The 18,825-nt window shown below is 58.9% G+C and overlaps 1 protein-coding gene across 1 annotated transcript; it reads left to right on the top strand.

Annotated features, from left to right (window-relative positions):
* Window positions 1-1,283: 1,283 nt before the first annotated feature.
* EPHB4 (EPH receptor B4) lies at window positions 1,284-18,143 on the top strand. Its single transcript, XM_019808018.2, has 17 exons — window positions 1,284-1,824; window positions 4,558-4,628; window positions 4,860-5,147; window positions 5,862-6,258; window positions 7,688-7,843; window positions 8,030-8,362; window positions 8,664-8,788; window positions 9,202-9,367; window positions 10,681-10,783; window positions 10,993-11,057; window positions 11,176-11,289; window positions 11,394-11,641; window positions 14,706-14,921; window positions 15,229-15,378; window positions 15,779-15,972; window positions 16,180-16,335; window positions 17,453-18,143. The coding sequence occupies exons 1-17, from the start codon at window positions 1,773-1,775 to the stop codon at window positions 17,580-17,582; spliced, it is 2,964 nt and encodes a 987-aa protein (XP_019663577.1). The 5' UTR covers window positions 1,284-1,772; the 3' UTR covers window positions 17,583-18,143.
* The last annotated feature ends 682 nt before the right edge of the window (window positions 18,144-18,825 follow it).

The raw sequence follows: 18,825 nt of genomic DNA, 5'->3' as shown, positions 1-18,825 counted from the left end.
ACGAGGAAGGGCAGGGGTGTGGGGAGCACCACTTGTGGCAGGGAGATAAGTGCGCTGGGACAAGAGGTCACTGCAGGTCTGGCTGTCCTCTCTGCGGGGTTAGAGGCGCTTGGCAGTCCCCCCCCCCCAACCCTTCAGGGCATCAAGAATTCCTCCTTCCCTCTCTCGGCTCCTCAGCAACTCCAGGCTCTGTCTCCCTTAAATTTCTGAGTCTAAACCCTTTCCTTCCAGCTCTTCACTGGCTTACTCCAGGCAGCGCCCCCCATCCATCCCGCTACCCACACTATAGGTGCCCTGACCTAGAAGGGGGTTGGTGGGAGGAGCACTGCTTTCCTGGACCCTCCCCTCTAACTGATGGAATTGGGGGGGGGCAGGGGAGGGATGTGGCGGCACCGAGAGGAAGGGCCCTCCCAGACATCCCGAGGGCCCCCAGGGCCAGACAGGAAACAGCCTCGGGAAAGACAGCAGCAGCACCGGCCCAGCCCCAGGGGTCAGAACTGCCGGCTGCCAGGAGCTCTCCCAGTGAGAGTGAAGACGGTGATTTGGAAATCTATCCAGACCCTTTACTCTTTCGGTCCCACCTACCTTTTATTTACTCCTGCTTCCCTTCTTTCTATACTCCTCCCCATCTCAAACCAGTTGCCCCACTTCCCACATTTTCCTGCGCTACGTTGCGGGCACAACAGGTCCTCAACACCTAGTGTTTGTTAAATGATTGTGTGAACGTTCGCCCCAAGGTCACCTAAGCAGGGGTCGCTGCCTCGCGGCCCAATGCGCCACCTTCCAGCCTCAAAAGCTTCCCCAAACATGGTCCCCTGCGCCAACCGTGGGGTGGTTGGCGCATCCAGAAGTAGAATCCGAAGTCCGCAGGAAGGTCGGGGCTGCTTGGAGTGCGTGGTGCACGTTTACGCGCACCTCCGGGAGCCCCCAGTGCTGCTGGATGTATTTCTCCGCTGCCTGCTGCATGCTGCGTTCGGACCTGCCCCGGGGGTCGCTGGGCCCCGGCCCCGACACGCGCGGTCCCAGTCAGGGCGCACGGCCACCGCGCACGCCTGGGCGGTCCCCGGGCTCCGCGCTCGCCGCCCCTCCCCCTTCTCCAAACTTTCTCCCAACTTCCCGACCTGCTCCGCTCGGCGCCCCGCTCTGCTTCCCTCATGAATTATTCAGCAGCGCGCGCTCCAATCAGCGCGCCCCGGCCCCCGTGCCGAGCCCGGGCTGGGGGAGGGGGGAGCTCCCCCGCCCCCCTCGCGCCCCTCCCTCCCCGGCCAGGCGCCGCCCGGCCCATTCCCAACCCGGCCCAGCCCCGGCCGGTCCGACCCCGCGCCGCAGTCTCCCTCCCTCCCGATCCGTTCCCGCTCGGCTCCCCCCCTCCCGGCCGGCACGGAGCGCTCTCGGCCCGGCGGCGCAAGCAGCTACACTCCAGGGAGGGGGGGAGACCGCGAGCGGCCGGCCCACCCCCAGCCAGCTGGGGCGGGACCCCGAGGCCCCGGAGGGACCCCGACTCCAGCCACGTCTCGCTTTGCGCCCGCCCGGCGCAGCCGGGGCGAAGACGCCCCCCGCCCGCCTGCGCGCGCGGCGGGGACGCGGGGGCCACACCTGGGCGCCGCCGCCCGGTGCCGGTGCGGGGCGCGCCCGCATGGGCCTGCGCTAAGGGCCCCGACCGAGAGTCCCGCGCGGGGAGTCGGCGTCTGCCGTCTCGGGGGGGTGGTCAGACCTGGGGGGGCTAGTGCCCCCCAAACTCGGATCGGATCCAATCCGAAAGAGGCGGCGCCATGGAACTACGGGCTCTGCTTTGCTGGGCTTCGCTCGCCGCCGCCTTAGAAGGTGAGTTTCCCAGGGGGCACCCCGGCACTCCCGGGGCCCCCAAAGTTGGGCCTCCGTGTGAAGGGGCCGGCCTCTCTGCCCCTAGCCCGGCACCCCAACCCCGAACACTTCGGACCAATAGTGCTAGACCGGGAGGGGGGCGGGGAGGAGGCGGCCCAGCGGGGAGTGGAGTTTTCTTTTGTTTGGAAAAGAGAAGGAGTGGAGCTCCGTCCCGGGATGTGCCCCTGCCCGAGCTTCCCAGACTCTTAACCCTGATTCGGTACGCCCTTGGCAGCCTTTCCCTTTCTCCCTACTCCAATCTTCCCAAAGTTTCTGTCCCTCTTCCCACTTCTGCCAAACATGAGGAAACGTTTCTGAAGGAACAACTGCAGACAAGGCAGAACTTTGTGCTAGGCCAGAAAACTGCCCCCACCCCCAATTCCTCAGCGTTCACACCTTGATCCTGCAGTTCCCGGGGCTTCTGGTAGGACGGCCACCTTCTGCGCTCACTGTCCAAACACCCAGATCTCTCCCAAAGCCACTGCTTCTGGAGTAGTGAGGCCCCCCTCCCTGGTTTCCCCAGGCTGCACCCCGGCCCTTTAAATGCTGTCTAGACCCCCAGCCTTGCACTAGTCTTGCCTGAGTCCCTTTCTCCAACCCTACAGACCAGCAGAAACTGACCTTCATGGCCCAGTAGCACCTGAACTTAGACTAACTACCCATCTCTCTGAATTCCTGACTTTTCTGTGTTTCCCCCAAATGTTTCTTCATCCATGAGTCTCTTCCCTCCCCTCACCCCCCTGGTGGGGGAGCTGAGAGCCCTATAAACCCTCCTCCTACAGCCCTAATCTCCTTTCAATGAGCTGCCTCCTTCACCCCCCTTCACTGCCTGGAATCAAAGAGGTCTCTGGGGGGGGGTCGGGGGGGTGGTTACTGAGGAGGAAGAATTAAAGGCAGTTAGAAACCCCTCTCCCCCAGGCTGGGCAGTGCTGCTCTGGGCTGGGGATCAAGGTCTGGGGATAGGGAGAGGAGACCCTTGCCCGGCTTGGAGACAGAAGGGGAAATAACTGGGAGGAAGGCAGGCAAAGTGGGGAGAGTCCCCCCCCAGGGCCAAGTGTGAGAGGGAGGGGAAGAGGCGAAGGAGAAAGGGGGAGTGCTTCTATGCTGTTAACCTAAGTGTTTTCCAAGCCCTAGACCTGCGCTTTACATTTTCACCTTCCCAACAGCCCTGCGGTGGGAGGGACTTTTGCCCCCATTTTACGGATGGGGAAACTGAGGCTTAAAGAGGCGTTAAATAACCTGCCCGCAGCCCCATGCCCCCACGAAGGTGAAAGGTGGGAGGTGGAAAACGGAGGAGGGATGGAGACATTCAGAAAGGGAGGTGGACAGAGGGTTGGGGAGAGAGGTGAGAGGCAGAAGAACTGACAGATCGAGGCAGGCTGTCTGAGCCCGAGATAGGAGGAGAGAAAGTGAGTCGCTCCAGAGCGGGTGGAGGACAGCCCTGAAACAGACAGTGTGTAAATTGGAGACAGGAAAACACTATCCAGGCTGGAACAATGGAGGGTGGAGACGGCAGCCTCTATCCACCCCCTTCCCAGAACCCGGGCATCCTGTCCCCAGCTTGCCGGGCTGGCTCCCGCCACCCCCGGGGGCCCAGGCCTCACCTGGGCCTGGCTGGGGTCCCGCCTGACCCCTTGCCCGCGGGTGGACATCACTTGGTCCCTGGGAGGAGGCTGCCCCACCCACCCACCTTTCCTTCCCTTCTCTCCTGCAGCCCCCACGGAGCAGGAGCGGGAGAGGGGAGGGAGGCTGGGGGAACCTGGTCCCAGGTGTGCTGCTGGCTCTCCTGGGGGCCCCCCACATGGCCCTGCCCTCCCCGGGGGATTCCCCTACGCTCCCTCCACCCTCCACTGCCAGGGGCTGTGATGTTTCTCCTAATCCCCCCCTTCCGCCAGAGTCCCACCCCTCCCTCGACGCCCCTCCCCTGAGACCAGAGCAGAGCCAGGTGTGTCCACCCCTCCATACACACACCCCTAAAAATCTCCTCCCCTTTTCCTTCCAGTAACCAAATCCAGATGTGAGGCCTCTGCAGGCAGGGGCCAGGGCGGGAACCCAAGCGTCCTGGCCTCCAGCACTTCCTCCTCTGACAGCAGGGAGAGCTCTTGGGGTGGGGGCAGGGGGCGCGGGCGGCAGGACTGGGCTTCAGGAGCTGAGTACCACCCTCAAGGATCTGAAGGACGGGAGGGTTTGGTCTGAAAAGGGGGTGTGGGCCTGGCAGAGGGGAGTGGAGTTGGGGAGAGGGAAGCATCGGCTTTGGATTTGGGGCTGGACCATAAAGTGGCAGGGAGGCAGGACCAGGAAGGAGAGGTATCCCAGTGCCTGCGCTTCTTTGCCCTCCTCCCTCCTCCGGTCAGGCCAGGTCAGGGCTCTAGTTTAACCCTGCCTGAGCTGTTTGGCCTTCTTCCCCTCTCCTCAGGGCACAGCGGTTCTCAGAGGCCGAGATCTGGGAGTCCCGAGGGGCAGCCCGGTGGCTGCCAGCTGTGAGGGGTGGAGTTGGCACTCAGAAACAGCAAGAAAGGGGGCAGCAGAGGGCAGGGCTTGCCCCCCTCTTCATCTTTCCTCTCAGTTGGCCCCAGTTCCACCCACCAGCTTGGAGCTAAGAGGACCCACCTGCCTCCGTCAGTTCCCAGGGATCTGGTCCTCCTAGTGTCTCTCCCAGTGCTGATTGTCTGTCTGTCTGTCTGTCTGTCTTAGAGACCCTATTGAACACAAAACTGGAAACTGCCGATCTAAAGTGGGTCACGTTCCCTCAGGTGGAGGGGCAGGTAAGAGCTGGGCGGGAGCCAGGGCTTGGAGGGACCCCCAAGGAAGAGGGACAAGGGTGTGCCTGTGCTGGCCTGCTGGGCACACCCCCAGCCCCCCACATCCCAGCAGCTGGGGCACATGTCCTCCGAGCCCTTGCTCTCAGAGGTCGCCTCCCTCCAGCCCCTCCTTGCTATACGACAGACATCCTCCCACCGACCGTCACCCCCAAGCTAACCCCCTTCTCCCCATAGTGGGAGGAGCTGAGCGGCCTGGACGAGGAGCAGCACAGCGTCCGGACCTACGAGGTGTGCGACGTGCAGCGCGCGCCAGGCCTGGCCCACTGGCTGCGCACTGGCTGGGTCCCGCGCCGAGGAGCCGTCCACGTGTACGCCACGCTTCGCTTCACCATGCTCGAGTGCCTCTCGCTGTCGCGGGCTGGGCGCTCTTGCAAGGAGACCTTCACCGTCTTCTACTTCGAGAGCGATGCTGACACGGCCACAGCCTTCACGCCAGCCTGGATGGAGAACCCCTACATCAAGGTACCCGGGTGCCTGTGGCTCCGACGCCGGCCGGCCGGCATGGCTAAGGAGCAGTGGACGAGCTTCCAGGGCCCTGGGCGGGGGCACTGGGGCCTGGAAGCAGGAGGCTCGGGTCCGGGGAGGGAAGAAGGTGGTCTGCTATGTACTGGCCCCTGGGGGCGGTCATCTGGACCGCCCTCTGCCACATCCCACATTCTCCGATCTGAGTCCACCTTGCCCTTCAGAGACCCCTCCTTTGTGTCAGCTGATGCCTCACCCCAGAATGCCCTCTCTCTGGGTCTGCTACCCAACTCCCACTTATCTCGGGAGCTTCAACTCCCCTGGGACGCCTCGGCTGCGGTGCCCGCCCTGGGGTCTCACCTGTCATAAGTCTCATCATGCTTTTATCATATCTGTTTCCTTCACTGCGGTTCCCTTGGCTCCCAGTCCAGGGCCTGGCACAGAGTAGGTGTTGATAAATGTCTGTAGGATGAGTGAATGAACAGAAAGGGGGTACGGGACAGAGGCTCGATGCATAATAGGAGCTCAGCAAGCGTTAAAGTGTGGTCTTGGGGCCTGCAGGAAAGTGCACGCTGGGGAAGGTAGAGAGAAGGCTCTGGAACAGGAGCTGAGGCGGTCAGGGAGAGGGTGAGCTGGGAAGAAGAAAGTAGTTCATCTACCCGGTCCTTGGGGAGTGGAGGACCGCGGCGACGAGTCTCTTCCCTCACCTGGCAGGTGGACACAGTGGCCGCCGAGCACTTGACCCGGAAGCGCCCTGGGGCCGAGGCAACGGGCAAGGTGAACGTCAAGACACTGCGTCTGGGCCCGCTCACCAAGGCTGGCTTCTACCTGGCCTTCCAGGACCAGGGTGCCTGCATGGCCCTGCTTTCCCTGCATCTCTTCTACAAGAAATGCGCCCAGCTGACCGTGAACCTCACGCATTTCCCGGAGACCGTGCCTCGGGAGCTCGTGGTGCCCGTGGCAGGGAGCTGTGTGGCTGACGCCGTCCCTACCCCCGGCCCCAGCCCCAGCCTCTACTGCCGGGAGGATGGCCAGTGGGCCGAGCAGCCGGTCACGGGGTGCAGCTGTGCTCCAGGGTTCGAGGCCGCCGAGGGGAACACCCGGTGCCGAGGTGAGGGCTGGCATCTCTTCCAGAAAGCTTGCCCATCCACGCAGGGAGGGTCCTATGCCCCACTCTTGCACCCACTTATGTTTCCATTTTGAACATTCTTGGTTCTCAGGGGCACTCAGAGGGCCTGTTTTCAGAGCCCCCAGCATAGGTCCGAGCTTTTGCACCCTCTTTCTCCTAACTGTGTCTAACACCTTTCTGGACGAGGGGTGCAGGGCTGTCCTCAGGATGGGGGGCGGGGCTCGTTGGGCTCTGAAGACAAAGGCATCATGGTCTCTATTTCCTGCTCATTATGGGTTTTCTCTGACTCCCTGATACTGAATTCTCCCTCAGCTGTTTCTCCGGAACGGGCGTTCAAAACCCGGGTTTTGTAGCTAGAACATAAAGGGTCTGTGAACTTCTGTAGAGAGAAAAAATGACCTTACTGTCACTCGTCTCCACCTGAAATTGGGCCTTCCATGTGGAATGACAGTGACAGAGCCCAGCGGTCACAGCAGGACCTGAGACTTGCATGTCCTTCAAATCATGGCTGTTTTCCCAGCCTGTTCCAGATGATGCAAGAATGTCGAAATGCTCTTTTTTGCCCATCACATCCTCAGTATTCCAGGGGCCATTAGACCTGCCCCTCTGTCTTGTGAATAAAGAAACACACGTTTCTGTGGCACAAACTTGCTTTTTTCATGTTTTGATCATTGTATTTCAATTCACTTGGTTTCCTTTGTGATCCTGTGTGTTTTGTGGTGTGCGTTTATTTATTTATTTTTAATATTTTATTTATTTATATGAGAGAGACAGTATGCAGGAGCAGGGGGAGGGGCAGAGGGAGAGGGAGAGGCAGACTCCCCGCTCAGCAGACCCCGACCCGGGGCTTGATCCTGGGACCCTGAGGTCATGACCTGAGCCGAAGGCAGATGCTCCACCGACTGAGCCCCCCAGGCGCCCCCATGATGTGCATTTAAAAACATACTTGTGGGGCGCCTGGGTGGCACAGCGGTTAAGCGTCTGCCTTCGGCTCAGGGCGTGATCCCGGCGTTATGGGATCGAGCCCCACATCAGGCTCCTCTGCTATGAGCCTGCTTCTTCCTCTCCCACTCACCCTGCTTGTGTTCCCTCTCTCGCTGGCTGTCTCTATCTCTGTCGAATAAATAAATAAAATCTTTAAAAAAATAATAATAAAAATAAAAACATACTTGTGAGCAGGGGTCTGTGGGTTTGATCAGACCACCACAGGTGTTTGGTGGGGTGTGGGGGGTGTTGAAGTTAACGAAGCTTAGAATCCCTGATCTGAAGGGAGGGTCTCCTCCTCCTCTTAGACGTTCGGTTTCTGAGCTCTTCCTCCCTGCTCCCCACTTTGCGCTCCACGCGACCTTGAGAGCAGCTGCTCGAGAGCAGTTTTTGATTCATGTTCTTGGTGAACGGGTCTCTTCTTCAGCCTGCGCCCAAGGCACCTTCAAGCCCTTGTCTGGCGAGGGGGCCTGCCAGCCGTGCCCAGCCAACAGCCACTCCAGCACCATTGGCTCACCCGTCTGCCAGTGCCGCAACGGGTACTTCCGGGCCCGGACGGACTTCCGGGGTGCACCCTGTACTGGTAAGTGATCGGTGACCCCTGGGGTGGCAGGGGGTCACCCACCGCAGCCCCCAGCCTCCCCGGCCTTCCTCCTCTTGGCCCTGGCCTGCTGGTGCCCAGCCAGGACAAGAAGTCTGAGGCTGCCTGGGTGCCCCGCTGTCCCTCCTTGAGGATCGGGTCAGCCTCTGACTCCCTCGTGTCCCGCAGCGCCACCCTCTGCTCCAAGAAGTGTGGTTCCCCGTCTGAACGGCTCTTCCCTGCGCCTGGAGTGGAGTGCCCCCCTCGAGTCTGGGGGCCGAGAGGATCTCACGTACGCGCTGCGCTGCAGGGAGTGCCGCCCCGGGGGGTCCTGCACACCCTGCGGAGGAGACCTGACCTTCGACCCTGGCCCCCGGGACCTTGTGGAGCCCTGGGTAGCAGTTCGCGGGCTGCGTCCAGATTTCACCTATACCTTCGAGGTCACCGCCTTGAACGGGGTGTCGTCCTTAGCCACCGGGCCCGTCCCGTTTGAGGCTGTGAATGTCACCACTGACCGTGAGGGTGAGACGGGGAGCCCGTGGCCGGCCGGGAGGGAGGTGGACAGCCTAAAGGCCTGAAGGGGAAAAGGCAGTGGCGGGGCCCTGGGGTCGCCGGGAAACATGGAAGGTCAGGACTTGCAGGGTGGGTGGTAGACAGAGGAGTGAAAAGAGGTGCAGACTTTAGGACGGGGCAGAGAGGGTCAGAGGGAGCTCTTGAACCAGCTGGAGGTCTGAGACACGTGTGGCCAGCAGAGGCAGAGCTGGGAAAGTTAAGAGCCAGATCTGCCATGTGCAAAAACCCTAACGTGTCCTTTCCCTCACAGTACCGCCCCCCGTGTCTGACATCCGGGTGACACGGTCATCACCCAGCAGCTTGAGCCTGGCATGGGCTGTTCCCCGGGCACCCAGCGGGGCCGTGCTGGACTACGAGGTCAAGTACCACGAGAAGGTGAGACCAGGACGCACCCCATGCACCCTTAGGGGTTTGGGGGGACAGTGGGACATGTTTTAGGAGCTGGCTGAATTATAGGCACCTGAGAAGCGTTTGAGGTCCAGCTGTGCCAAGTACTAGCTGTGTGACCTTGGGCCAGCCCCTTGGCCTCTCTGAGTTCAATATCCCCAATGTAGAACGGTTACAAAAATGGTACTGACCCCACAGAAATGCGGCAGGGGTTAAACGCTGTAATAACGAAAGCCAAACACAGAGCACAGTGCATACGTAAATGAGCACAGAGGCCCCACCTGCCACATAGTGGCACCATGATGCAAGTGATGGGGGCGCAGGGTCGGGGGAGAGGAGGGAAGAGCAGTGGAAACCCAGGGCCCCTGGCTTACGGCCAGCCCCTTCCTCCTCCTGGACAGGGCACAGAGGGCCCCAGCAGCGTGCGGTTCCTGAAGACGTCGGAAAACTGGGCAGAGCTGCGGGGGCTGAAGCGGGGAGCCAGCTACCTGGTCCAGGTGCGGGCACGCTCCGAGGCTGGCTACGGGCCCTTCGGCCAGGAGCACCACAGCCAGACCCAGCTGGACGGTGAGCCTGGGGAGCAGGGCGTGGGCAGGGGTGACGGGAGACCTCCATTGCACGGGAGACCTTGCCTGTGCCCTCGAAGGACCCTTAAAGTCACATTTCCCGTGCTCCTCTCTGTCAACCACGAGGTATTTTGGTCTAGTGAGGAGAGCATCAGCTACAGAAACCAAAACCAACAGCTGGGAGGGAAGACCTGCCCAGTGGCTTTCCAGCTGCGTGACTCTCAGCAAAAGTCTGACCCTTAAGCCCCATCTCTCCTTCCCAAATTGGAACTATCACGAGGCCTCTCTCCCAGGGCTCCAAAGATTAACTGAGGTGACACCTGTTCTTTTTTTTTTTTTTAAGATTTTTTTTTTTAAATTCATTAGAGTGCAAGCATGAGCAGCGGGGAGGAGCAGAGGGAGAGGGAGAAGCGGACTCCTCGCTGAACAGGAGTCCCCATGCAGGGCTCAATCCCAGCACCCTGGGATCATGACCTGAGCCGAAGGCAGACGATTAACCCTGAGTCACCCAGGCGCCCGGACACCTGTTCGTTGTAATATGCTTGTGGGCCCAGTGGCTTTCTAAACCTTTTAACTGTCCGAGACATGATTCACATACCATATAATTCACCCTTTAAACAGAGTACAGTTCCGTGGCTTTTAGTGTGTCTAGAGTTGTGCAACCATTACCATGATTACTTTTAGAACATTTCAGCATCCAAAAAAAGATGCCCTTCCAATCCCCCCCAGCCCCCGGCAAACACTACCTTACCTTCTGTCTCTGTGGGTTTGCCTGTTCTGGGCAGTCATACAAATGGGGTCCTACGTTACACGGCCTCTTGTGACTGGCTTCTTCCGTCGGCACAACATTCGCAAGGTTCATCCGTGTTGGGGGGTGTGTCCGTGTTGATATTCCCTTGTATAGCGATAGTATGTGGTTTTTTTTGTTTTTTGTTTTCTTTTTCTTTTTTTTAAATTATAATAATAGCGATAGTATGTTTTATTCTTCCATCTGTTGACGGACATCTGGGTTATTTCCACGTTTTGGCTACAGACCTTTTCATTCTTAGCCCTGGGGGCTTTCTCTGGCTACCAGGATTTATAACCGAACAAAATCAAACCTGCTCTCGCTGTAATGAGGTTGGGAAACTTACTCCCTTGCCCGGAGGGACTTCGGAGGAGCGCACCGGAGGAAAGCAATTTGGAAACCACTGTGCTTCCCCGCACCTGCCACACCGCTGGGGGCCTGTTCTCAGGGGAACACAGCTCATGCCTTGAGGCTGGGGTGGGGTCCCCGGGGCCCATGGGCTTCTGATCGCAGTTTTTCTCCCCCAGAGAACGAGAGCTGGCGGGAGCAGCTGGCCCTGATCGCAGGCACGGCCGTCGTGGGTGTGGTGCTGGTCCTGGTGGTCATTGTCATTGCTGTTCTCTGTCTCAGGTGAGCGTGCTGGGCAACCGGAGGCCCCTGGGGAGGCCCGTGTAGACGGCCACCTCCCCTCTTGCTCCAGGCAAGCCTCCCTCGATGCCCCAGGATACTTGTTTTCTGTCGGAAGCTTCTCTGAGCCCCTCTCCTCCTCCCCCCGGTCCTGTCCCTCTGGAAACAGAGATGGGTAATTGCGTTTCCCTTTTCTTTCCCCTCGGCCACAGGAAGCAGAGCAACGGGAGGGAAGCCGAGTACTCGGACAAGCACGGACAGTATCTCATCGGGCACGGTGGGTAGGCCTATGCTGAGGGACATGGGGCTGGGGCAGGCACAGTGAGCGGCGAGTCGGGCCTCGGAGTACAGGGGAGGCTGCCTCTTGGTTAACGGGACCCCGTGTGGTTCCTCAGGTACTAAGGTCTACATCGACCCCTTCACTTACGAAGACCCTAATGAGGCTGTGAGGGAATTTGCGAAAGAGATCGATGTCTCCTACGTCAAGATTGAGGAGGTGATCGGCGCAGGTGAGAGGAAAGACGGGCACCCAGGGTGGGGGTGCAGGGGAGTAGGGGCAAGGAGGGCCAGACAGCGGGCGGAGGAGGGCTGACCCTTGGCGTCCTTCCCGAAGGCGAGTTTGGCGAGGTGTGCCGGGGGCGGCTCAAGGCCCCGGGGAAGAAAGAGAGCTGTGTGGCCATCAAGACCCTGAAAGGGGGCTACACGGAGCGGCAGCGGCGGGAGTTCCTGAGTGAGGCCTCCATCATGGGCCAGTTCGAGCACCCCAACATCATCCGCCTGGAGGGCGTGGTCACCAACAGCGTACCTGTCATGATCCTCACCGAGTTCATGGAGAACGGCGCCCTGGACTCCTTCCTGCGGGTGAGCCCCCTGCCCCCGGGCCTCCCGTGGCCTCCTGCGCTCCCCCGGCACGGCCAAAGAGCTCAAACCAGGACAGATGGCGGGGTGCACGTCACACCCCCTGTGCCCCTTGTTCTCCCTCCGGGACGGCTGCAGCTCCCAGGACTGGCCTTTCCTGTGGCCACGGATGGAAACGGCCCGTCTGTGGGGCCAGCAGACCCAGGATTTGGAGGGGTGGTCGTTCGTCCTCTTGACAAATACTCCCTGAGCGCCATCTGGGCATCCTAGGCCCTGGGAATAAAGCCATGAACGTCTCCGCCCTTGACAGCGTAATCATGGAGGAGACAAGTAAACAAACAAGCTTTTAAAAAACAAACAGTTTAGTTAAGTGGCTTGAGATGCTGGGAAAAACCGTATTTTATTTTTGTCCCTTTAACGGGTTTTACTGGGTATTACTTTATTTTTCCACTCTGCACACTACTGTACATCCTCTTTAAAAAATCAAAACATTTTCCTAAGAGCAAAACAACATTGCATTTGACAGAATTAGGGCACTTCCGTGGGATCGTCCAGTACCCGGTCACGATTCACGTGTCCCTGGTTGTCCCCCCACATGTCTCTTCCTCCTGGTTTCTCCAAGCCAGGATCTAGTTCAGGATCAAGCACGGCACCCAGAGGTTATATTTTTTAAGTCTCTTCGACATCCGGGACAGTCCCTTGTTGTGACCCTGACATCATGAAAAGTTGGGCCTCTTATCCCCTTGAGTGTCTCACCTTCTGGATTTATAGGCCTCTTTCCTATGGGGACAGTTAGCTTATTTCTCTAGTTAAGAGAAGATGTATCTTAGGTTTTTTGTTTTTTAAGACTTTATTTATTTATTTGACAGAGATAGAGACAGCCAGCGAGAGAGGGAACACAAGCAGGGGGAGTGGGAGAGGAAGAAGCAGGCTCCCAGCAGAGGAGCCTGACGTGGGGCTCGATCCCGCAACGCCGGGATCATGCCCTGAGCCGAAGGCAGATGCTCAACCGCTGTGCCACCCAGGCGCCCCGATATATCTTAGGTTTTGATAAGTCCAAAATTAAATATCCACGGCCAGCCTACACCGGGGGTGCTGTGTACCTCACACGGCACCCCATCCAGAGACAGGCTACCTGGCTGTCAGCAGGAGAGATGCCAAGGCAGGCCCCAGGGCAGTGTGATGACAGCCAGACCCTCCACCGTTGACACAAGGGTCTGTTCCGTCGGTACCAGACAAAGGTCCGGTTGCCGGGAGGGGAAGGGGATTTCTTTTAGAAGACATGACTTTTGGGTGGATGAGAAAGCCAACCACGAGCAGATGGCCAAGAAGCACATTAGGGGAACCAGAGCAGGCAGGAACCCTGCATGTTCAAGAAGCAGAAAGGTCAGGGGTGCCTGGGTCAGGCTCGGTCAGTTAAGCATCTGCTTCCAGCTCAGGTTGTGATGCCAGGGTCCTGGGATTGAGCCCCGTGTCGGGCTCTCTGCTCAGCGGGGAGTCTGCTTCTGCCTCTGCCCCTCCCCTGGGGCTCTCTCTCTTTCTCTCATAAATAAATAATCTTTAAAAACAAAAAAGGCAGAAAGGCCGGGGAAACTGGCCCGAGCAGAGGAGCAGTGGTAGATCTCAATGTATGTGGTGGGCAGACCACGTGAGCCTTGTGGCCTTAGTAAGGAATTTGGGTTTGATTAGAAGTTCGAGGGGAGGGGCGCCTGGGTGGCACAGCGGTTAAGCGTCTGCCTCCGGCTCAGGGCGTGATCCCGGCGTTCTGGGATTGAGCCCCACATCAGGCTCCTCTGCTGTGAGCCTGCTTCTTCCTCTCCCACTCCCCCTGCTTGTGTTCCCTCTCTCGCTGGCTGTCTCTATCTCTGTCGAATAAATAAATAAAATCTTTAAAAAAAAAAAAAAAGAAGAAGTTCGAGGGGAATCCTTTGGAGGGATTTCAGCTGGAGAGGGGTGATTTTAGGAGCTCCCTTTGGTGGTGCTGGGGAGCAGGAGCCAGTGGGGAGACTTGCAGTCCTTTGGGGTGTTAGGATTGTAGCCAGGTAGGGAGAAGTGACTGGATTCGGGGCATATTCTGGAGGCTGAACCTGCTGGTGGATTGTAAGTGGCAGGTGAAGGAGAGGGGAATCAGACTCCAGGGTCTGCCCTGACCATCTGGCCAGCGGTGTTGTCCCAAGCTGAGATTCAAGACCTAGTACCCTAGGCATGGAGGGTGGATTCAGAATTCAGGTTTTGGACTCTGTCCCAGGCCCTGCTTGGCCGCCAAGGGGCCCCTGCATGCTTGCTGAACCCGGAGTATGGGATTCTTTCACTGCCACTGGCTAGCTTATCTGGTGAGCGCAGACTCGGTCAAGGTCAAGGTCAAGCTTTAGGTCGTGGTTTGGGGGCTGTGGTCATCGATCACACCCAGTTTTTCACTGTTCTCTTGCAAGCTACACACAGCTGGTGCAAGAGGGCTGAGCAAGATTGCTCGAGATGAGCACAGCACGTCCGCACCTGTAGATAGGTAGCCCCGAGCACACTCCGACCGTCAGAACTCTGTTGCTGTCCCATGAAATGAATATATTAGATCAAAAGCATTTGTTGAGTATCTGCTGGACATAAAGCTCTGTACTAGACTAAATAGAAGAAAATGTTAATCTCCTTACAACCTTTTTTATTAAGATTTATTTATTTGAGAGAGAGCGAGAACAGGCGATGGTGGTGGGGGGGCGAAAAGGCAGAAGGAGAGAGAATCCTCAAGCAGACACTGTGCTGAGCGTGGAGTCCGTTGCGGGGCTCGATCTCACGACCCTGAGCTCATCACCTGAGCCAAAATCAAGAGTCAGACCCCTAACTGACTGAGCCACCCAGGCGCCCCTCCTTATAAGCGTCGTGTCAGGTTAGTGCGCTGAGAGCGCTGAGAGCTTAGGGTAAGAGAAAGGAAGAGGGCTTACCTGGGAGGTCAGCCTGCCCCGCACGGGAGCGTGAGATGGGTGTTCGAGTGGCAGATCCCGTTCAGAGTGCAGAAGGCGGGGGGCAGGGCGGGTGAGCTGGCCTAACCGCCCTCTCCTTGTTCGATCTCCAGCTGAACGATGGGCAGTTCACCGTCATCCAGCTGGTGGGCATGCTGCGGGGCATTGCCTCGGGCATGCGGTACCTTGCCGAGATGAGCTACGTGCACCGAGACCTGGCCGCCCGCAACATCCTGGTCAACAGCAACCTTGTCTGCAAGGTGTCCGACTTCGGGCTTTCCCGGTTCCTGGAGGAGAACTCTTCTGATCCCACCTACACGAGCTCTCTGGTGAGGCCAGAGGACCCACGGCTGAACTCGGTTCTTAGGGCCAGGTGGGGAGGGAAGGTGAGAAAGCTGGAAGGTGGAGGGATTGACATTCCGATTAAGGGACTGGATGTATGCGCAGACCGTCGAGGGGGCAGTCAGCTCAGGGAACCGGACTTCCAGTGTCCAGGAAAAGAACAGAGTTGAGGAGCTGTGTGTCTGAGTCCCAGAAAGAAAGGAATTCTGGGGGAAAGGCAAAGGCGGGGGGGTGGGGGCAGAATGCCTGGGCCCTGTGAGTCTCTCAGCTCACCTTTTCCTCTCCCACCTTTAGGGTGGAAAGATTCCCATCCGATGGACAGCCCCTGAGGCCATTGCCTTCCGGAAGTTCACATCTGCTAGTGACGCCTGGAGCTATGGAATTGTGATGTGGGAGGTCATGTCATTTGGGGAGCGGCCATACTGGGACATGAGCAATCAGGATGTAAGTGTCCCGTGGTCCTACCAAGCTTTCCTGGAATGTTCTCTCACTGGGGAGATGGGGTGGGAGTGGGGTCCCCAGAGAGCTCGTCACTGTTGGGTCCTTGAGGGCAGCACAAAGTAGAGTTGATCTTTGTATCCAAGACTTCGATATAGCAGGTCTGGTCACAGAAGGACACGGAGAAGGAGGGCAGGGTGGGGAAGTTACTCATGTAGATCGTGGCCCAGGAGCCAGTGGGCATCAGGCCACAGCCAGCTTCGGCCCCGGCCAGGAGGACCCCGGATCTGCCGTTCTCGGGGCCCATGGCACCTCTCCCAGCATCTGCTACGTCCCCATCTTCTGGGGGTCCTTTGGCATCCTTGTTCTCCCGGGAGATCCTCACCCAGTGCTTCTGTCATTCCAGGTGATCAATGCCATTGAACAGGACTACCGGCTGCCCCCGCCCCCAGACTGCCCCACTTCCCTGCACCAGCTCATGCTGGACTGTTGGCAGAAGGACCGGAATGCACGGCCCCGCTTCCCCCAGGTGGTCAGTGCCCTCGACAAGATGATCCGGAACCCGGCCAGTCTCAAAATCGTGGCCAGGGAGAACGGCGGGTGAGGACCCCAGAGGGTGGGCCTCCTTCCCGCACTCTGCCACCACCTGTCAACCCCCCCCTTCCCCCTCAGAAATATCCGGCCCTCTGGTGGTATGTGGGATTGTCCATTGTCCCCGTCCGCTGCCCCAAGGCTGGGCTCAAAAGCCCCCCCCGCCCCAACGTAGCCCCGGAACTCAGTGCGCCCCTCCCCATCCTTGCCTTCCAGGGCCTCACACCCACTTCTGGATCAGCGGCAGCCTCACTACTCAGCTTTTGGCTCAGTGGGCGAGTGGCTTCGAGCCATCAAGATGGGACGATACGAAGAAAGTTTCGCAGCTGCTGGCTTTGGCTCCTTCGAACTGGTCAGCCAGATCTCTGCAGAGTAAGTTGTGGCAGGAGCTGGAGGTGGCGGTTGAGAGCCAAGCAGTGTCAGGGGCACCTGGGGACCAGAGTCAGGCCCGCCGGTTCAGCAGGAACCTTTGGGGGCAACTCCTAGTGCCAACGCTGTTATCTAGAGCACCCCCAAAGTAGCAGCTCTGGGGACTGAGAGCCCAGGGAATCTTCCAGGCCAGCAGTGACCACCTCACCCCTTTGTGCCACCTCAGCCCTGGGCCGTCTTGCTCCTGTCCTGCCATGGGTATCCATTCCAGACCCTGCTCTCACATTAATAATGTGTCAACTCTGGCTGCTTTCCCACCCATAAAAGGAGAAGGTTGGACTGGGTTTGAGAGATCATTTCCAGCTTTAATGTTAAATGGTTTTATGGTTCCAACGCCTCCCGAACACTCTGTTCCCCTAGTTGGCCTCTCTGGTTCTCCACCTTTCTGCCTGCCCGTTTTCCCTCCCAGGCTCTCTTCGCAGCCCAGGTTTGACTAACACATGGAAGGAAGAGAAATCTGGAACCAGAGGGCGGGAGGCAGTCTCCCGGCAGGCAGGTCATGGGCCTCCCTGCTCCCTGACTTGTTCCAGCGACGCCCTGACACAGGTCCCTGCTCTCCATTTCCCACCTCTGCTGTTTTCCCTTATCTCAGGCTCCAGGCCTCAGGATGGGGGCGGGTGAAGGGGGGGCAGCTCGTTTTTCACCCCACCCCGCCCCTTCCTCCCCACCCGCTCTTCCTCTCTCAGGCCTCTTCCTTCTGACTTTTCTTTTCTCCTCTAGAGCGATCAGTGCAGCCCCTTCCCCCAACCTCATTTTGTGTGCATTTCTCTCTTCCATTCCTCCCCCTCCCTGATTCTCTGCCTTTTCCTAATCCTTGCTGGGGCCCCAAGCTGCAGCCCCCCACCTCCCATCTCTGGCCAGCCCTGCTCCACCCTCTACTGCAGCCCGCTTGCTCCCAAAGCCTCTGGAAACTGCCCGCAACTGTTGGCAACTATTGACGTGTGGCTCTCCCCCTGCCAGCCTTCCTGATTGGCTGACAGTCCGGAGGTGGGGCGTGGTGTCTGGAGCTGAGCTTCCCCGGGAGCCCCGTGGCCTTACCTGGCTCTCCCTTCTTCCCCAGGGATCTGCTCCGAATTGGAGTCACTCTGGCGGGACACCAGAAGAAAATCCTGGCCAGTGTCCAGCACATGAAGTCCCAGGCCAAGCCTGGAGCCCCAGGCGGGTCGGGAGCACCAGCCCCCCAGTACTGACCTACACCTGCCTGTCTGGCCCGAAGGCTCTGGAGCAGCAGGAACTCCCGGCTGGGGACGCAGATCCCATTCTTCAGGGGCAGAGTCGGATGGGGACCCAAGAGGCCGCCATACCTGGGCCCCGCTGGATTGCACTTTGAACCCATGGGGGTGGGGAGCTGGCAATTTGAAGAGACGGGATTTGAGGATTCTGCCATTGGAGTGTAGAAATCGTCACATGCCACCTGGGCGGGAAGCCCTTCCCTCAGGATTGGGTGTGACCAGAGGGAAAGGAAGCGCCTGTCATCTGCCAGCTTCCCAGGGGTGGTTGGGCCCTATTCCCACAGCCTCCCTCCGATCCCTAGTTAGGGCCCCACATGCCCCTCCTCACCTCGAAGGGCCAATGCACTGCCCTGCAGACCAAAGAGAAGAGGGTGACTAGCCTGTGAGCTCGGGAGTGGAGCGGGCCCGCCGGTTGTGGCGGGAGGCGGGAAGGGGCGTCGTGGCCCAGTGACAGAATCATTGGACCTGGATGTCCCTGACCTTGCTGCTGTCTTCCCGAACTCGATTTTCCCTTGTAAATGCCCCTCCCCCATCTGCTGCCTTCATATTGAAGGTTTTTGAGTTTTATTTTTTGTTTTGGTCTTATTCCCCCCCCTTTTTGTCGTTGTTTCTTGTTTTGTTTTTCTACTGTCCTCGTCATAACTTTGTGTTGGGGGGGGCTGTTTCATTATTGCCTCCTTCGCCCCGGGTGAAACAGGGACTCATCGTCGTGTCTGTTTCCGGAACAGTGCCTTGGTCCCACCACAACTCCCAGACACTTTCCTGCCCCCAAGTAGCCCCAAGCTGTGTCCATGAGGGGGTGTGGGGGGGGTGAGGTGGTGGTGGAAACCAGAGACAGACACCGGTGCTTGGAGGGGTTCTTAAATTATATTTAAAACAATTTTTTTTTGTATAAATAAAAGAAAATGGGAAGTGTTGCAGTCCTGGGGGTGATTGGGAGTGGGGGATGGACTAGGTTTCTGCGGATACTGGGTAGGGAGGAGGGGGCGGAGGTCTGGAGACGGCTGTGGGGGGCTGTGGGCTTAGTGGGGCTGTGGGCTTAGTTCCCGGTCCCAGGGTGTGTTTGAGGTGGTGGGGTGGGGGCAGTGGGAGATGAGTCATTGGCAGCTGCTTCTAACGGCTCCAGATGGCTCTGCCAAGAGCCTGGGGCACCTCCGGGGTGGGGCTGCCCCCTCCCTCCCCTGTCCTGGTTCCCCAGCCC

Source organism: Ailuropoda melanoleuca, chromosome 10 (genome assembly GCF_002007445.2).
Source record: "Ailuropoda melanoleuca isolate Jingjing chromosome 10, ASM200744v2, whole genome shotgun sequence".
Lineage (NCBI taxonomy): Eukaryota > Metazoa > Chordata > Mammalia > Carnivora > Ursidae > Ailuropoda > Ailuropoda melanoleuca.
The sequence above is the reverse complement of the archived record's forward strand: the minus strand, read 5'-3'. Positions and strand labels throughout refer to the sequence as shown.

What these genes read in the sequence shown, in the direction of transcription:
- EPHB4 (XM_019808018.2), top strand. Translation starts at nt 1,773, where the DNA reads ATGGAACTACGGGCTCTGCTTTGCTGGGCTTCGCTCGCCGCCGCCTTA. An exon ending in CCGGGGTGCACCCTGTACTG is followed by an intron (nt 7,844 to 8,029) that starts GTAAGTGATCGG and finishes CGTGTCCCGCAG; the next exon opens with CGCCACCCTCTGCTCCAAGA. An exon ending in CCACCTACACGAGCTCTCTG is followed by an intron (nt 14,922 to 15,228) that starts GTGAGGCCAGAG and finishes TCCCACCTTTAG; the next exon opens with GGTGGAAAGATTCCCATCCG.